Source organism: Dendrobates tinctorius, unplaced genomic scaffold, assembly GCF_039654945.1.
Source record: "Dendrobates tinctorius isolate UK_male_01 unplaced genomic scaffold, ASM3965494v1 ptg000059l, whole genome shotgun sequence".
In the NCBI taxonomy this organism is placed as follows: Eukaryota; Metazoa; Chordata; class Amphibia; order Anura; family Dendrobatidae; genus Dendrobates; species Dendrobates tinctorius.
Window position 1 is genome coordinate 20,318,831 of NW_027361727.1, and position 19,305 is coordinate 20,338,135.

At 48.2% G+C, this 19,305-nt stretch overlaps 1 protein-coding gene across 2 annotated transcripts in view; it reads left to right on the plus strand.

Moving 5' to 3' along the window:
• Nucleotides 1–14,602, plus strand: part of CARS1 (cysteinyl-tRNA synthetase 1) — a 38,742-nt gene extending 24,140 nt beyond the window's left edge. For both annotated transcript variants that reach the window (XM_073578535.1, XM_073578536.1), the window contains 7 exons: nt 2,485–2,553; nt 4,033–4,114; nt 4,401–4,481; nt 11,759–11,826; nt 12,782–12,841; nt 14,045–14,128; nt 14,237–14,602. In XM_073578535.1, coding sequence (XP_073434636.1) covers nt 2,485–2,553; nt 4,033–4,114; nt 4,401–4,481; nt 11,759–11,826; nt 12,782–12,841; nt 14,045–14,128; nt 14,237–14,368 — 576 coding nt within the window. In that variant the 3' untranslated portion in view covers nt 14,369–14,602. The remainder of the gene's footprint in view (nt 1–2,484; nt 2,554–4,032; nt 4,115–4,400; nt 4,482–11,758; nt 11,827–12,781; nt 12,842–14,044; nt 14,129–14,236) is intronic.
• Nucleotides 14,603–19,305: the final 4,703 nt, after the last annotated feature.

Sequence of the window (19,305 nt, forward strand, 5' to 3'; positions counted from 1 at the left end):
TTTGAACAAATTATTAAACAACATGTATGTCAATACCTGGATAAGAATGAAGTGATTAAACAGAGTCAGCATGGGTTTGTAACTAATAAGTCATGTCAGACTAACTTAATTTCCTTCTATGACGGTATCACTGATTGGGTGGATCAAGGAAATGCTGTAGATATAGTATATCTTGACTTCAGCAAAGCATTTGACAAAGTCTCTCATACAATGCTTATTGAAAAAATGACTAAGTATGGAATGGACAAGGCAACTGTTAGGTGGATTCATAACTGGCTTAGTGATCGGACCCAAAGAGTGGTCGTAAATGGCTGCACATCCAGTTGGAAGAATGTCTCAAGTGGGGTACCACAGGGCTCTGTCCTGGGCCCTGTATTGTTCAACATCTTTATCAACGATTTAGATGAAGGAATTGAGGGTAAACTGATTAAATTTGCTGATGACACAAAGCTAGGAGGGATAGCTAATACTAGAGAAGAGAGAGAGAGGATTCAAAAAGATATAAATAAACTGGAGAAGTGGGCAGCAACAAACAGAATGGTTTTTAACAGGGAAAAATGCAAAGTACTACATCTGGGCAATAAAAATGAAAAAAGCATATATAGAATGGGAGGAATAGGGCTAAGTGACAGCACATGTGAAAAAGACTTGGGTATACTAATAGATCACAGACTGAATATGAGTCAACAGTGTGATGCAGCAGCAAAAAAGGCAAATGCAATTCTAGGATGTATTAACAGAAGCATACAGTCTAGATCACGTGAAGTCATTATTTCCCTCTACTCCTCTTTGGTCAGACCTCATCTGGAATATTGTGTCCAGTATTGGGCACCACATTTTAAAAAAGACATCAACAAACTGGAGCAAGTTCAGAAAAGAGCGACCAGAATGGTGACCGGTCTGCAAACCCTGTCTTATGAGGAAAGGTTGCAGGATTTGGGAATGTTTAGTTTGCAAAAGAGAAGACTGAGAGGAGACTTAATAGCTGTCTACAAATATCTAAAGGGCTGTCACATTGTAGAAGGATCAACTTTATTCTCATTTGCACAAGGAAAGACTAGAAGCAATGGGATGAAACTGAATGGGAGGAGACACAGATTAGATATTAGAAAAAACTTTTTGACAGAGTGATCAATGAGTGGAACAGGCTGCCACGAGAAGTGGTGAGTTCTCCTTCAATGGAAGTCTTCAAACAGAGGCTAGACAGACATCTGACTGGGATGATTTAGCGAATCCTGCTTTGAGCAGGGGGTTGGACCAGATGGCCCAGGAGGTCCCTTCCAACTCTACGATTCTATGATTCTCTCTCTCTCTCTCTCTCTCTCTCTCTCTCTCTCTCTCTATATATATATATATATATATATATATATATATATATATATATATATATATATATATATATTGGGAACAAAACAAAGCGGTATATACATTTTACATAAAGTAAAATGGAATAATGAAAGAAATTTACTAAACCTGATGTCACAGAAATGGCTTACAGCTTAGCAAAGGAAGGCACTCTAATTTGGAAAGTGGATCACCCTCACAGCGAACAATGACATACAGAATTAACAAGGACAGACACCCAAATTCTGCTCTTTGTTCGATCAGTTACGCCACCCTCCGCTTGATAAGCTCATGTGGGGTCTGTTGGTAGGATATGCTCGGCCCTTGAGAATTTTATGAGATCCTCAACTTGCCTATCCTCTGTGTCCCTGGAGGTCCCAGGCGGTAGATATCGTCATTGTTTTTCCTATTGCGATTTTTACCTTTCAATAGAGATCAGGTATCACATATTTATCATCTATCCACACGTTAAGTTGGAGGGGTTCTAATGGTCTTACAGTAATGTGAGTGAATGCGTTCTGTTCGTCCGTTCGCTACGACGCCAGAAATATTTCTTCCCATAGTTAATCGGATCGATTCAAACCCCAATATTCATATCTGGACACCGGAGACAGTGAATCTACGAAAGATGTTTTGGGGAAGAGGAAGCTTATACCTGGAAGGCAGTTCTTCTCTGCGTAAACAAATCTCAGATTTGTCTCTCCAAGCAAATTTCCCTGCTGTAATTACCTGGCCAACGCAAGCAGGCTGCTACTTCAATGGAGATGATGCGTCTGATCTTCTCCCTCGCTGTTATAATTTGTTTCTTTTTCTTCCCTAGCTACTATTAAGTTCCACATGTTCATTGTGTAGTCCTACTTCAAAGGAGGTTGAAGTATCAACTCTTCTCTATTCTGGAGATGTCTTCTGGATTTTAAGTTTTATCTATGACACTGATATATTTCATTTGGGATGCCATTCATGACCTTGAGTAAAGCTGCTACCACTGGAAGGTGGCAACGGAGTGTTATCTCGTCCTACCAGCTATACCCACGCTGATATGCAGCTACATATATAATTGGAGTTTACTGATGAAGAACTCAGTAGATTTTCCAGAAGCAGCTGATAGAATTAACACAATGCTTTCCTTTTGCTTTCTAGATATTTGGGGCCATAGAAGGCGAGGAACCTATTGGATTCCCTGTTGGAGGAAATGGACAGCATCTTAATGTAAGCCTCCCTCCTGCCTCTACTGAAGCTGTGATTTGATATATATATACATGTATGATTATAGAGATGAGCATAAAGATTTATGAATTATAGTACCTCGTTCTGACTCCAGCTAGACTTCACTTCTGCAGCCGGTATCCTCAGCCCGGCATCTCCTGGGCACCTATGTAGTTCTCCTAGGCCCCATGGCATAACGTGCACCCTCGCCACTTGGCGTTGTGTGACATCATGGCGTTTATTGCAGTGCCGCTCTGCAATATCATGGTGTTGAAGGGCTTAGGAGGCAACAGAGGCGCCCAGGGCATACCAGGCTGATGATGCCAGCTACAAAAGTGAAGTCTGGCTGCAACAGAGAACTGGACCAGAAGTCGTAACTGGTTACTACAAACCTTTTTGCTTATTTCTAATACTCTACAATTAGGCTGTGTGCCCACGATGCGATTTTTAAGCGTTTTTGCCGCGATTTGCGGTGCAAAAACGTTTAAAAATCGTGTACAGAACGCCCCCCATGCATTCCTATGGCATTCCGCACATGCTGTGCTAATGCTGCGCTTTGTTCCGCGGCAGAATCGCATCGCGGAAAAAATCGCAGCATGCTCATTCTTTTGTGCGGAATCGCAAAGAATTTGCCCGATTCCGCACCCATAGGAATGCATGAGAATCGTTTACTTCCCGCATGTGGCTATGCCCACCATGCGGGAAGGTAAGCGTCTCATGTGCGGTTGGTACCCACGGTGTGGAGGAGAGGAGACTGTCCTCCAGGCCCTGGGTACCATACCCCTGTAAAAAAAAGAATAAAAAATCGGGGTATATTTACCTTCCGACATCCCGCGCTGCATTCCCGGGCCGCAGCGTTCCCAGTAATGCCTTGTGGCAAGGTCCTGTGATGACGAAGTCTCGCGTGACTCTAGCGGTCTCGCGAGATCGCTATAGTAACGCAAGACCAACGTCATCACAGGTCTCGCAAGGCATCGCTGGGAACGCTGAGACCCGGGATGGCAGCGCGGGATGTCGGAAGGTAAATATACCCCGATTTTTTTTTTTTATTTATTTATTTCTTTTTTTTTTATTATCATTTTTCACATTCTATCTTTTACTATTGATGCCGCATAGGCGACCTCAATAGTAAAAACCTGGTCACACTTGTCAAACACTATGTTTGACGAGTGTGACCAACCTGTCAATCACTTTCCAAGCGATGCTTCAAATCGCTTGAAAAGTGCTTGAGAAAATTGCGGCAAAATCGCGAACAGAATCGCGGTGAAATCGCGTGGAAAAAAACGCGCGATTTCTGGGAAGGAGTCCGGTTTTCACTGTGCGTATTAAAACGCTACGTGGGCACATAGCCTAAAGGTTGTAAATTCGTTTGCCTCCCTAATGATTGCCCTCGAGCATTCTCTTTCTGGTATAGAAAAAAAATAATTATTTGTACCTTTTTTGTTAATTGCAGTCCACTGTCGTCTTGGTTTATTCTTGCAGTTGGAGTCCACAGTGATGCCTTATCTTCAGGCCCTCTCCCAGTTCAGGGAAGGAGTGCGACAGATTGCCCGAGAGAACAAAGGTAAGACGAGCAAGGATGTCCTGAGACTTGGCGAGTTGTGGTTATACCATACAAACCAAGAACGCGCTACCCTACAATCCCTTCCCGGCCATAGTACAGCGCCACATTATTTGGACTAATGATTTTCACCCCGTGTGCGTATAGACTGATGTTTCTTTTATTAAAGGGCTATCCTACAATTGACATTACTTCTCTGATTGCTGGGACCCCTAACTAGTTTTAACAATCCAATGTGTGGATGAATAAAACCCTTTACATCATAGGCCCTGTGTTTGCTCCTTCACAGTATTGGGAGTTTTGCAGCTGTGTGACTCTCTGCGGGACGATGTACTTCCAGAGCTCGGCGTCCGACTGGAAGACCATGAAGGTAACAGGCTAGTCTGGAAAATGTCGAGTGCCTCTGGTATTAATAAATTAAACACAAAAGAGGTCATGGATTTTACATGTTTCTTTTTAATCAAGTTTGATCTCATTATCATTATTATTATTTTTCTCCTTCATCTCATTGGGGGACACAGGTACTGTGGGTGTATGCTACTGCCATCTGGAGGCTGACACTAAGTAAACAACACAAGGTTAGCTCCTCCTCCGCCGCATACACCCTCGCCCCGATTATGGGCGGAAACCATTTTTTTTGCTTAGTGTCTTTGGAGGCACACGTGTCTGGTTTCTCCAGACTTTCTTTTTTTTTTTTTTTCCTTCCCTTTTCATGAAGATAAGACAGGGGCGACGGCCCCTATTGAAAGGGCCGATCTCCCCAAACCAACAACGGACAAGCACGTGTTGAGTATCGTCTCCACGTATCCTTTCCTGCACCGAGGGACATATCTGGGCCATTTTCGCCAGACTTTTTTTTTTTTTGTTTTGCTATGAAGATTAGACAGGGGCAACGGATCCTATTGTAAAGGGTCCGATTTTCCCAAACCATCAACGAGCGACCACGTGCGAGTGTCCCTCCACGTATCCTCTCCCGCGACGTGGGACATTATGAGGCACAAGATTAGTCTGTGCGGCCCCCACTGCTCCACCAACGCTAGACAGCGGTGCTGCAAGGCGGCGGACGGATGGATGGAGCTAGGGTGCCTGCACCGTCCAGGATATCGCCCCCCCCCTCTACCTGGAGATGCAGGGTCCGGATGGTGTGGAGGTGATGGATGGCTGTGCGGACAGTCAGGCCAGTTCTGGCGGCCAGAGTGCAGGAGGTTCAGTGCTGCGCGTCCTTTCCCGGCCGCCCTTTTCCCCCACTCCTCGCCTCTCCTCACTGCAGAGGCGGCGGAACAGACGCCGCGCCTGGTGCGGTTTCGGCCTTAGGGTGCGGCGCCCTAAACGCCCGCTGCCACCCCCGTCGCGGGCGGATACTAAAAATCCAGACCGTGGCTGCGGCCGCTGGTAGGCCGCGGCCGGAAGTCCCGCCCTCCGGACGCGATGTCACTTCCGGCGGCCCGGCCTAGGCAGGCGCCGGATAAAATTGAGGCCCTGGCTTTGTGGCAGCATAGGCCGCAGCCAGAAAGCAGCGGTCGGGCAGCCCTCAGTAGTGACCAACGCCAGCGTTTGCAGCAGGAGAAGCAGCGGGGGGACACAGGACCAGGTAAGCGCGGTCCTGACCGCGGGTGGCAGCCAAGGCTACTCCCCCTCCACAGCCCCTAGTAGGGCTACATCAATGCCTGGTGGACACAATATGGCTGGGAAAGGGAAGGCACACACGTTTCTTTACGCTGCATGCTTCGCCTGTAGGGCGTCATTTCCGCGTGCACAGGGCAATAAATTTTGTGAAGCCTGCGACTCCGAACGCACCCAGGAGCCCTCCCCCGTGATCGAACCGGGAATTCAAATCCTCCAGAATGGGCCTTGTCCCTATCGCAATCTATGGCTTCGCTAACAAAGGCAATTGAGTCTCTTCATGCCCCAGATAGGAGCAAGGATAGTGGCTCGCTGATCTGGGAGGGGTCCTCCGCCTCACAGGACCCTCCGGCCTGCAGGGGCCGCTCTCACTCCAGACAGACGCTAAGGAAACGAACCCTCATGGCGTCGCCCGGCCCATCAGGTGCCTCAGCATCAGTAAGTTCGGCATCACGCTCACCTTCACCAGGTGTTGGGAGCGGGCAGAGTTCAGACTGTGACTCGAACGAGCCACTGGACCTGGATACCCCGGAGTGCCGGGAAACAGTTAACAGCCTCATTGATGCCGTTAAGGCCTGTTTCACACATCATTTTTTTTCGTCAGTTAAAATCCGCTAAAATGGCGGACAACGGATCCGTTCCCGTACTGACCACAACGTTTGGTACCGGACCGTTGTTTTAACGGATCTGTTGAAGGAAGAATTTTAAAGGAACCGCTGCCCGGGGAGGAGAGAGAGAGAGAGACAAAATCTTGGCGGATCTGTAAAAAAAACCGGATCGAACGGATGACCATCCGTCAAGATCCGCCGTTAATACAAGTCAATGGGGAAAAAAAGGGATCCGCCAAGAAAAATGGCGGATCCGTTTTTTCTTTTTTTTTGCAAAACTGCGGATTTTGACTGATGGGGAAAAACGGATGTGTGAAACAGGCCTAGTCAGACACTGGGAGTTGAGGATGACGTCGCTTTGGCCTCAGGCCATAAGGTGTCCTTTAAGTGGGCTAAGCGACCGCAGAGAGTGTTTGGCACTCACCCAGAATTTGAGGACATAGTGCAGCGTCACAGGGAACGGCCGGATAGGCGTTTCTCGGGGCAGAAAACGATAGAGGCAAGATATCCGTTTGCCCCGGAGCTCCGTAAGAAATGGGCAGAATCCCCAGTGGTGGATCCACCGGTGTCACGCTTGGCCTCGAGATCCTTGTTATCGGTACCTAGTGGTGCTTCTATCAAGGACCCCACGGATCGGCTCATAGAAGGAATGGCTCGCTCAGTTTTTGAGGCATCAGGTTCAGCACTCGCTCCCTCGTTCGCGGCAACTTGGGTAGCCAAGGCCATGATGTCATGGTCAGACTCATTGGGCAAGGTCTTGCAGGATAGAGACCTGCCGGCAGAGGTAGCAGAGATTGCGAGTCAAATCGCGATGGCCGGTGACTACTTAATGCTTCCTTGAATGCGGCCAATTGTGCGGCTCTAGCGGCCGCAAATGCGGTAGCCATTAGGAGGGCCCAATGGTTAAGAACATGGCGGGCCGATTCAATTTCCAAGAAGTCTTTGACTTCCCTGCCTTATCAGGGTGGCCGTTTGTTCAGAGAAAAGTTAGACCGGCTCATCTCCGACGCTACCGGGGGAAAAAGCTGCTTCCTCCCGCAACAAAAGGTCAAGCAACCATTTCGCCAGCCTTAGGCTCGGTTTCGGGCCTTTCGCAACCCCGGGTGGACGGCAACGGCCAGCTCTGCCGCTCCAGGACGTTCCAACCAGGATAGGGAGCGACAGTACTCACATAGAGCCAACCCATTGGGGAGAATGCGTGCTCGCCAGCCCAGGGCGAGGGGAGCCAGGGCCCAGAGACCCTCAGACAAATGACTCAGAGCACTTTTTAGGCGACATCAGCAGAGTGGGCGGCTGCCTACTCGGCTTTCGCCAGGTCTGGGTCAAGATAGCACACGACTCATGGGCGGCGGAACTTGTGTCCGCAGGTTACAAGATAGGGTTTTTCAGGTTTCCCACGAAACGAATTTTTTCTGTCCCGACTTCCCAAAGTGGAGCCCCGGGCAAGGGCGTTGCTAGTGGTCATCAACTCACTCCAGCGCAACAGAGTCATTATTCCTGTACCAGAGCACGGGCAGGGTTTTTATTCCAATCTGTTTGCGGTCCTCAAAAAGGACGGGACAGTCAGGCCGGTTCTGGACCTGAAGCTCCTGAACCGGTTCATCAAGATCAAACATTTCAGAATGGAATCTCTCCGTTCAGTTATATCGGCCATGGGACAAGGGGAATACTTGGCCTCGATCGACATCCAAGCTGCCTACCTGCACATCCCCATTTTTCCATCGCATCAGAGGTTTCTGCGGTTCGCCATCAATGGCGGACATTTCCAGTTTGCTGCTCTGCCTTTCGGGCTAGCCACCGCTCCCAGAGTATTTTACAAAGGTAATGGCAGTCGTGATGACCGTCTTACACTCGCGGGGCATAGTCGTCTTGCCGTACCTAGACAACCTCTTGGTCAAGGCCCCTTCATTTCGGGCATGCGAGGAGAATGTCAGTATCACACTGGATACCCTCTCCCGCTTAGGATGGTTGGTCAACAGGAAAAAATCATCCCTTGTCCCAGCTCAGAGGATTTCTTTTTTAGGGATGATTTTCGACACCTCCCGAGGGTTGGTAATACTCCCTCAGGACAAGGCGCTGGCGCTCCGGCAGGGAATCCAGAGACTTCTGCAGCCAGTCCCGCACACCATTCCGTTTGGGATGAGAGTGCTAGGGAAGATGGTGGCGGCAATAGAAGCGATTCCGCTTGCCCAATTTCATCTTCGCCCCCTACAGCACGCGCTCTTATCTTGGGACAGGAACCTGTTCATGCTCGATCATCGATGCCAGCTATCCTCGCAGGTCAGACGGTCTCTGGAGTGGTGGACGAGGATGTCCTCCCTTCTGCAGGGGAAACCCTTTCTCCCAGATCACTGGCTAGTGTTCACGACCGACGCCAGCCTCCTCGGCTGGGGACCGGTTTTTCGTCACCACACCACACAGGGACGATGGTCGCTGCGGGAGGCACGTCTCCCGATCAACTTGTTGGAAATACGAGCAGTTCGGCTGGCACTGCAGCATTTTCAGCACCTTCTAGCAGGGCGTCCGGTCCGGATTCAGTCGGACAACGCCACGGCGGTGGCTTACGTAAATCGCCAGGGGGGCACACGCAGCAGAGCAACCATGCGCGAGGTAGGACACGTGCTCCGCTGGGCCGAAAGGAACCATTCCGTGATATCGGCAGTCCATATTTCGGGCATAGAAAATTGGGCGGCGGACTTCCTCAGCCGGCAGGGTGTCGCGGCAGGGGAATGGTCGTTGCATCCCGAGGTCTTGCAGATTTGCCAACGTTGGGGGACTCCGGATGTGGATCTGATGGCATCCAGAGTGAACGCCTAGGTGCCCGTATTCATCGCTCGGTCTTGGGACCAGCGAGCGATCGTGGTGGATGCGTTGATTCTGCCATGGAACCAGTTACGCCTTTCATACTTGTTTCCCCCGCTACCGCTGCTCCCGAGGGTCATTAAGAAGATCAAAACAGAAGGAGTTCCAGCAATTCTACTGGCCCCAGACTGGCCCCGTTGGGCTTGGTACGCAGATCTGGTGCAGCTGCTCGCCGACGTCCCATGGCGACTACCAGAGCCCCCAGATCTTCTGACCCAGGGTCCGGTCTTCCACCCGAACTCAGGGGCCCTGTGTTTGACGGCATGGCCGTTGAATCATGGATCCTGACTCAGGCGGGGTTTAGCTGCAATGTGGTAGCCACAATGATTAGCGCCCGGAAGGCGACCTCGGCGAAAATTTACCATCACACCTGGAAAGTCGTCTTTGCTTGGTGTCGGGATCGTGGTTTTTCGTCACTGACATTTTCGATTCATTTCGAGAAGGATCATCTTTATTCTCATTTGCACAAGGAAAGACTAGAAGCAATGGGATGAAACTGAATGGGAGGAGACACAGATTAGATATTAGAAAAAACTTTTTGACAGAGTGATCAATGAGTGGAACAGGCTGCCACGAGAAGTGGTGAGTTCTCCTTCAATGGAAGTCTTCAAACAGAGGCTGGACAGACATCTGACTGGGATGATTTAGTGAATCCTGCATTGAGCAGGGGGTTGGACCAGATGGCCCAGGAGGTCCCTTCCAACTCTACGATTCTATGATTCCCAACATCTTGGTGTTTCTCCAGTCAGGCCTAGATTCAGGTTTGGCCCCGAGCTCCCTTAGGAGACAGATATCGGCGAAAGATTGCTACCAATATGCAGGTGAGGACTTTCATCCAGGGAGTCTCCCACTTGGTGCCGCCGTATAGGGTGCCCCTGGACGCCTGGGACCTTAATCTGGTCCTGAATGTTCTGCAGGAGGCGCCTTTTGAACCGCTCCAAGAGGTTCCGTTGGCGTACCTTTCCTGGAGGGTAGTGTTCTTGGTAGCTGTAACTTCCATTAGGCGAGTCTCTGAGTTGGCGGCCTTGTCCTGCCGTGCACCGTTTCTCACCTTCCACAAGGATAAGGTGGTACTCAGACCAGCTCCCCCCTTTCTGCCGAAGGTCATGTCCTCATTCCACATTAATGAGGATATTGTTTTGCCCTCATTCTGTCCGGCGCCAGTACATCGCGTGGAAAAAGTTCTTCACACGTTAGACCTGGTGAGAGCACTCAGAAGGTACGTGGCGCGGACGGCATCCTTCCGTCAGACGGACACGCTGTTCGTGCTCCTTGAGGGGCGCAGGAAGGGACTCGCAGCCTCAAAGTCGACCGTAGCCAGATGGATCAGTCTAACGATTCAGGAAGCCTACCGCATCAGGGGGGCGCCGGTCCCAGCAGGGATCAGAGCACACTCTACTCGAGCAGTGGGCGCCTCTTGGGCGCTTAGGCACCAGGCTTCGACGAAACAAGTGTGCAAGGCAGCAACCTGGTCCAGCCTGCAGACGTTTACCAAACATTATAATGTCCATACTCGGGCTTTGTCAGATGCGAGCCTGGGTAGAAAAATTCTCCAAGCGGCGGTGGCGCACCTTTGAACAAGAGGTGCATGTAGCTTGGATCGGTGAGTCATTCTCCCACCCAGGGACTGCTTTAGGACGTCCCACAGTACCTGTGTCCCCCAATGAGACGAAGGAGAAACATGGATTTTTCTGAGTACTCACCGTAAAATACTTTTCTCCAAGACGCTCATTGGGGGACACAGCACCCACCCTGTTAGCCAAGGTTGGCTCTAGTTTATTTAGTTAATACGCATTTTTCTTTTTGATGTCAGGGTGGATCTTTTCCAGACATATTTTTATTTGCGTTAAGGCTGTTATTTCTCGTTGTTCTCCGACTGCTTTTGCACTAAACTGGTTTCCGCCCGTAATCGGGGCGAGGGTGTATGTGGTGGCGGAGGAGCTAACCATGTGTTTACCTAGTGTCAGCCTTCAGATGGCGGTAGCATACACCCACAGTACCTGTGTCCCCCAATGAGCGTCTCGGAGAAAAGGATTTTACGGTGAGTACTAACAAAAATCCATGTTTTTCAAAACTGCATAGATCGTTTTCTGCAGCCACTATATAGAACAGTGCATACATTTCTCCTGTTAACTCATTCTGTAGTTTGCTATGGACATAGAGGCTGCAGAAGCCATCATCTTGGGCCCTGAAGTTCAGATGTTTCTTCTTGCCCTGGGCTCAACAGCTACTTTTGTGTGCTGCTGTGTTGTGACGGGGCGCCAGAGTAACTCTCTTATCTGCCCATACACCCTAATAAGCGGGCCAAGATCACACAGATTTGATGATGTGCTGACCTATGAAGCCTTCCCTTGTGTCGAGCACATAGCAGCTGTACACACTGGTTACTGCTTTATGGATAGTGGTGTTCACCAGCAGTTGTTTCCTCTTGCATAGAACTACAAGACCCAGCAACCCCTTTCCAGCTGCTTAATGCAAAGTTAACAGGTGTTGTGGCTTATGCACCCGGGACCTCTTTAACAAAGGAACAATCTTCCCACCATTGTTTTTCTAGGACTTCCCACCGTGGTGAAACTTGTGGATAGAGAGACACTGCTGAAAGAGAAGGAGGAAAAGAAAAAGGTAAATCTATCCTATTCATAATGCACATACCATTTTAGGACATAAAGGCATCATAAAAATGGGTCTGCTGCCCGAACCTCACCTATATGGTCCAGAACCATAGAATCGTAGAGTTGGAAGGGACCTCCTGGGCCATCTGGTCCAACCCCCTGCTCAAAGCAGGATTCGCTAAATCATCCCAGTCAGATGTCTGTCCAGCCTCTGTTTGAAGACTTCCATTGAAGGAGAACTCGCCACTTCTCGTGGCAGCCTGTTCCACTCATTGATCACTCTAACTGTCAAAGTTTTTTCCAATATCTAATCTGTGTCTCCTCCCATTCAGTTTCATCCCATTGCTTCTAGTCTTTCCTTGTGCAAATGAGAATAAAGTTGATCCTTCTACAATGTGACAGCCCTTTAGATATTTGTAGACAGCTATTAAGTCTCCTTTCAGTCTTCTCTTTTGCAAACTAAACATTCCCAAATCCTGCAACCTTTCCTCATAAGACAGGGTTTGCAGACCGGTCACCATTCTGGTTGCTCTTTTCTGAACTTGCTCCAGTTTGTTGATGTCTTTTTTAAAATGTGGTGCCCAAAACTGGACACAATATTCCAGATGAGATCTGACCAAAGAGGAGTAGAGGGAAATAATGACTTCACGTGATCTAGACTGTATGCTTCTGTTAATACATCCTAGAATTGCATTTGCCTTTTTTGCTGCTGCATCACACTGTTGACTCATATTCAGTCTGTGATCTATTAGTATACCCAAGTCTTTTTCACATGTGCTGTCACTTAGCCCTATTCCTCCCATGTGCCTGTATATGTGGCCACTGTGTAATGCTGGTTGGAAACATCCACCCTGATGAACCTTCCACTAACCCCCACTCCAAAAAAAACACACAAATATCTTGTAGCGAAACAGACTACGGTAATACTGTAAGAAAAGGTTATGTCTTGTCTTGTGTACTTCCAGGCTGAAGAAGAGAAGAGAAGGAAAAAGGAAGAAGCTGCTAGGAAAAAACAGGAGCAGGAGGTAAATCTGCCCAGTCTCCCTGGGAAACTATTCATTTCTTCCAAAAGCTTTCCAGGATGATGTTCGGAGGAAGGAGGGGAGAAACTATGGATAACGCAGGTTACAAGTATCAACCTGTCCACTTCATATTGTAGTCTGTACACAGTGACTGCACCAGCAGAATAGTGAGTGCAGCTCTAGAGTATAATACAGGATGTAACTCAGGGTCAGTAATGTATGTACACAGTGATTCCACCAGCAGAATAGTGAGTGCAGCTCTGGGGTATAATATAGGATGTAACTCAGGATCAGTAATGTATGTACACAGAGACTGCACCAGCAGAATAGTGAGTGCAGCTCTGGGGTATAATACAGGATGTAACTCAGGATCAGTAATGTATGTACACAGTGACTACATCAGCAGAATAGTGAGTGCAGCTCTGGGGTATAATACAGGATGTAACTCAGGATCAGTTATGTATGTACACAGTGACTGCATCAGCAGAATAGTGAGTGCAGCTCTGGGGTATAATACAGGATGTAACTCAGGATCAGTAATGTAATGTATATACACAGTGACTGCACCAGCAGAATAGTGAGTGCAGCTCTGGGGTATAATACAGGATGTAACTCAGGATCAGTAATGTATGTACACAGAGACTGCACCAGCAGAATAGTGAGTGCAGCTCTGGGGTATAATACAGGATGTAACTCAGGATCAGTAATGTATGTACACAGTGACTGCACCAGCAGAATAGTGAGTGCAGCTCTGGGGTATAATACACAGTGACTGCACCAGCAGAATAGTGAGTGCAGCTCTGGGGTATAATACAGGATGTAACTCTGGATAAGTAATGTAATGTATGTACACAGTGACTGCACCAGCAGAATAGTGAGTGCAGCTCTGGAGTATAATACAGGATGTAACTCAGGATAGGAAAGATATATGATTATGTATGAAGAAATCTGTCACTCTCATTAGTAGGTTAGCACAATGGGAGGATGTCCTGTTTCCTTACTCTTCCTATTGTCACAGCCAGTAATCTCATACATGTGAGGCTGCTTGAAGGGAATTATATGCACCATAGGGCTTACTGTGGACATACAAATGAGCTGTGGCTTGTACCCTAAAAAATAATAATGTATATAAGAAAACAGCAGAGCTCTTCAAAGTTTCCATTTAGTTTTACCTCCAGTTTTCTTTCTCTCTGATTTTCTTCTCAGGCAGCAAAACTTGGCAAAATGAAGATCTGTCCAAGTGAAATGTTCAAGACAGAAATTGACAAATACTCAAAGTTTGATGAAAATGTGAGTGGTTGGCAGATTATGAAATGCCGGATGAAAGGAATTCTTCTGCACTTCTGACCTTTTTGTCTTCTTATTTGTTTTTTTTTATTCCCCCCCCCCCCCCCCCAGGGATTCCCAACACATGATACTGAAGGGAAGGAGCTGAGCAAAGGTCAAACCAAAAAACTCAGGAAATTATATGAAGCCCAAGAGAAACTATACAAAGAATATCTGCAGATGGTTCAGAACAGCAACATCTAACAGATAAACCAGCGACGAGAGTGTGTGAACAAACTGTATTTTTTTCCTGCGCGTTCCCCGGTGTTTGCCGTCATGTAACGCCATCAGTAGCGGTCCGTGGCGGATAAATGCGTGGGTCACAGGGGGTCGTCACCTTGTACTACTAGCAACCTGCCTGATATCACTGTACAATCATCAGCTGCTTGGACTCCACCACTAGTTATATACAGCCAATTAAATTCTCTAATAAATGCACCTCATCTTAATTTATTTTCTTCTCCCTCCCCGTTGAAAATCGGCCTGATGCCCCTCTGCCCAGAAGACTCGGGCATAATACATGGAGATTGTGCATCGTCAATAATTCAGGTTGTTCCACTATATAACTGATCCATCCTCCACGATGGCACATCCATAAGTGGCGGCACAAGGAGAATTGCTGTGTCTCCAGCGCATGGAGCAGATATCAGGCCGTGGGACTGGGGTAGGGGCACAAAGCAGCAGCAGCAGGACTGGTATCTGCTGCATTGTGCGAGGACAAGCAGAGCACAGCCCTCTGGGGAGCATATCGCCCCTCAGACTGTTTAGAAATGGGCTCCATGAGGGTCCGACGTCCTGTAGTGGGACCCGTGCTCACAGCTCAGCACCGTGCAGCTTACTTGGCATTCAAACAACACCAGAATGGGCAGGACCACCATTAGGGATTCGATTCTCTACAAATGAGGGGTCTACACTGAACACACGAAATAGTCTGCAGACGTCATGGCAAATATTATACTTCTGCAACATCATCAAATCTGAACGGTTTGGGGTTAGGTCATTAGCCAAAGAAAGAATTAAAAATTCCTCCTATGTTGTACTGTTACTGCCACGATTCCCAACCTCGTCTTTCCTGGGCAAGAAACTCGCGTTTGCATGCATCGCTCTAAAGCTGGCCAGATTGCTGGATCAACTCAGCTTCTGTGCCCTTACCCTCCTCCGATACTGCTGAGGTAACGCTGTCTCTGCAAGCAGCATCAGACCCTGAGCAGTTCAGGTCAACAGATGCACCATGAAGCTATCCAAACTTTTAATCTTTAGGAGAGAATCATTTCCCAAGCAAGCCAGAAGCCTGGAGGCATTGCTCTATATACCGAATATAGTGGACAACATTTTTGTGTGTGTATATATATATATATATATATATATATATATATATATATATATATAATCTCATCATATCCAAAAATTGGAGGCAGCACACCAGTAAGTAGAAAGTCACGTGCCATTTAATTGCCAATGTGGCGACGTTTCAATCCAAAGTGTGGACCTTTCTCAAGCAATCAAAGGTCCACACTTTGGACCGAAACGTTGCCACATGGGCAATTGAACTGCACATTATTTTCTACTTACTGGTGTGCTGCCTCCAATTTTGGGATTTATTTTCAAGGTTTGGTTAGTACCTGGGAGGCTCTTGCACCCTAGAATCTGGCCATGGATGGGGAGGTGGGGGAGCAGCAGTCAGGGAGGAAGGAGCCGGCTGCTGCTAACTAATGTACCTGCTGCTAAAGAGGAATTATTATTCACTGCTCTTGCCGCTGGGCTTTCACATGTTCCCACAGCTTAAGGGAAGGAATAGTCTCTGCTCTCTCAGTGAATATTCATTGATCTTTAAAAGCGGGCACAGGAGCAGCAGCCATAGGCTCCTGCAGCTACTGTGCCCACAGGCAGCTGCAGCTAACATTATGCCCGCTGTTAAAGATCAGTGAATATTCACTGCTTCCCATGGTCCTGGCGTGTGGAGAGCAGTGAGTATTCTGGCAGCTGTCCTCTGCTTGGAGGCAGCATGACATCACTGCCATGCGCTGCTTACAAGCATAAATCAGCTGCTGGCATCGGAACTGGACGCTGCGAGGTAGCGCAGGAAGGTAAGTAAAATTTTTCCTTTTTATGTTTTTCTGATGGGGCCATGCCTACCAGGATGGGGATGAGGGGGCCATGTTTACCAGGATGGGGATTGGGGGGGGGGGGGGGGGCGCGGGGGGCATGCATACCTGGATTATGGAGATATTACTACTAGGATATGGTATTTTAGTACAGAACTGACCACATTTTTTCTTCAATTTTTGTTTCTAACTTCCTCCTCTAAAACCTTAACTACAGTAAATGTTTCTGATCAGCAGACAAATATTAGATGAAGATAATACAAACACAGTTTTTAAATGAAGATCTTTATTATTAATGGAAAAAGAAACTTACAGGGTCCTGTGTGAAAAAGTGATTGCCCCCTAAACCTAATAACTGGTTGGACCACCCTTAGCAGCAACAACTGCAATTGTTTGTGATAACTGGAGGGATTTTGGCCGCTCATCTTTGCAGAATTGTTGTAAATCAGCCACATTGGAGGGTCTCTGAGCATGAACCGCCTTTTTAAGGTCATGCCACAGCATCTCAATCAGATTAAGGTCAGTACTTTGACTAGGCCACGCAAAAGTCTTCATATTGTTTTTCTTAAACCGCTCAGAGGTGGACTTGCTGGTGTGTTTTGGATCATTGTCCTGCTACATAGTGCAAATGCGCTTCAGCTTGAGGTCATTAACAAATGGCCAGACATTCTCCTTCAGGATTTCTTGGTAGACGGCAGAATTCATGGTTCCATTTACCACATCAAGCTGGCCAGGTCCTGAAGCAGCAAAATAGCCCCAGACCATCACACTACCTCCACCATATCTTACTGTTGGTATGATGTTCCTTTTCTGAAATGTGTTACTTTTACGCCAGATGTAATGGGACATACATCTTCCAGAAAGACTTGGGGATCATGCAGATGTTTTCTGGCAAAACTGAGATGAGCTTTTATATTCTTAATGCTCAGCAGTGGTTTTTGTCTTGGAGTTCTGCCATGCTGGCCATATTTGCCAAGTTCTTATGATAGAGTCATGAACACTAACCTTACCTATATAAATAATCTATAATAATAAATGCCCTAAGCAGCTTCCGGTTGTAACAACTTCCGTCCAGTTGTAACCGGTGACGTCACCGCACACCTCTTTCCATGTTAACCCTCAACACACACACTCTCACCTTTCACCATCTCCACTCACGTCCACTCACTTTTTCACTCCACATACGACCCTTTCTCTCACTCCGTCTCTCATACTCACGCCGTCATCGCCGCTGATCCACGATCCCCGACATCATCTTCCGCCGGCGCCATCCTGGATCCCGACGTCCTCCACGCCGGCGACATGTTCTTGCGGCGACGCCATCTTGAGTATCGCGAAATCCCGCGATACTCAAGATGGTGTCGCCGCAAGAACATGTCGCCGGCGTGGAGGACGTCGGGATCCAAAATGGCGTCGGCGAAATCTCGCGAGATTTCGCCGACGCCATTTTGGATCACGACGGCATCCGTTCCGGCGACATGTTCCTGCGGCGACGCTATTTTGGATCGGCGAAATCCCGCGATACTCAAGATGGCGTCACTGCAAGAACATGTCGCCGGCGAGGACGACGTCGGGATCCAAAATGGCGTCGGCGAAAACTCGCGAGATTTCGCTGACGCCATTTTGGATCCCAACGTCGTCCACGCCGGCGACATGTTCTTCCGGCGACGCCATCTTGAGTATCGCAGGATTTCACGATACTCAAGATGGCGTCGCCGCAAGAACATGTCGCCGGCGTGGACAACGTCTGGATCCAGGATGGCGCCAGCGGAAGAAGATGTCGGGGATCGTGGAGCAGCGGCGATGACGGCGTGAGTATGAGAGACGGAGTGAGAGAAGGGGTCGTATGTGGAGTGAAAGAGTGAGTGGAGATGGTGAAAGGTGAGAGGAGTGTGTGTGTGTTGAGGGTTAACATGGCAAGAGGTGTGATGCTATCGCATCCTCCCGATGCAGTAGCATCGGGCCATAATCTAGTAAATAATAACTGAGGCAAGGTCTGCAGTTCTTTGGATGTTGTTGTGGGGTCTTTTGTGATCCTGGGCTGCTTGTCAGGAATAACAGTGAGATTATCATGGGTAAGATCAGGTGTTATATTTGCTTATTGTTAGCACCCATATCTGTATAGTATATATACCTTTCCTAGCTGTAAAGTACTACTAATGGGTTACACTCAGAGTAAAGTTACTGGTAACTTTTTTTCTCCATAGGAATATACTATTGCTATGATATGGGAGACAATACATTTATATATGGCCGTACATTACATATGGAGGTCCGCTGCCTCGGAGTAACACTTGACTCTGCCCTGTCCTTCAAACCACACATCCAAGCTCTCTCCACCTCCTGTTGCCTCCAGCTCAAAAATATTTCCAGAATCCGTCCTTTCCTCAACCCTCAGTCTACTAAAATGCTTGTGCATGCCCTCATCATCTCCCACCTCGACTATTGCAACATTCATTTCTGTGGTCTCCCTGCTAACACCCTCGCACCTCTCCAGTCCATCCTTAACTCTGCCGCCCGACTAATTCAACTCTCTCCTCACTACTCCTCCGCTTCTCCCCTCTGCAAATCACTTCACTGACTCCCATTACCTCAGGTATCCAGTTCAAATTACTTAGGCCGGGATCACACACAGCGAGATACGGCCAAGTCTTGCGGGTTAAAACCAAGCTCTGGCGCCGGCACTCCAGAGCGGAGCGTGCAGCTGCACTGCAATACATGGAGCTGCACGCTCCGCTCCGGAGTGCCGGCGCCAGAGCTTGGTTTTAACCTGCGAGACTCGGCCGTATCTCACTGTAATGTGACTCCGGCCTAATACTGACCTACAAGGCCATCTACAACCTGTCTCCTCCATACATCTCTGAACTAATTTCCTGATACCTTCCCTCACGTAATCTCCGGTCCTCCCAAGACCTCCTTCTATCATCCACACTTATTTGCTCCTCATCCAACCGCCTCCAAGACTTCTCCCGAATAGCCCCTATCCTCTGGAATTCTTTGCCCCCACAAGTCCGACTATCAACCACATTCAGATCC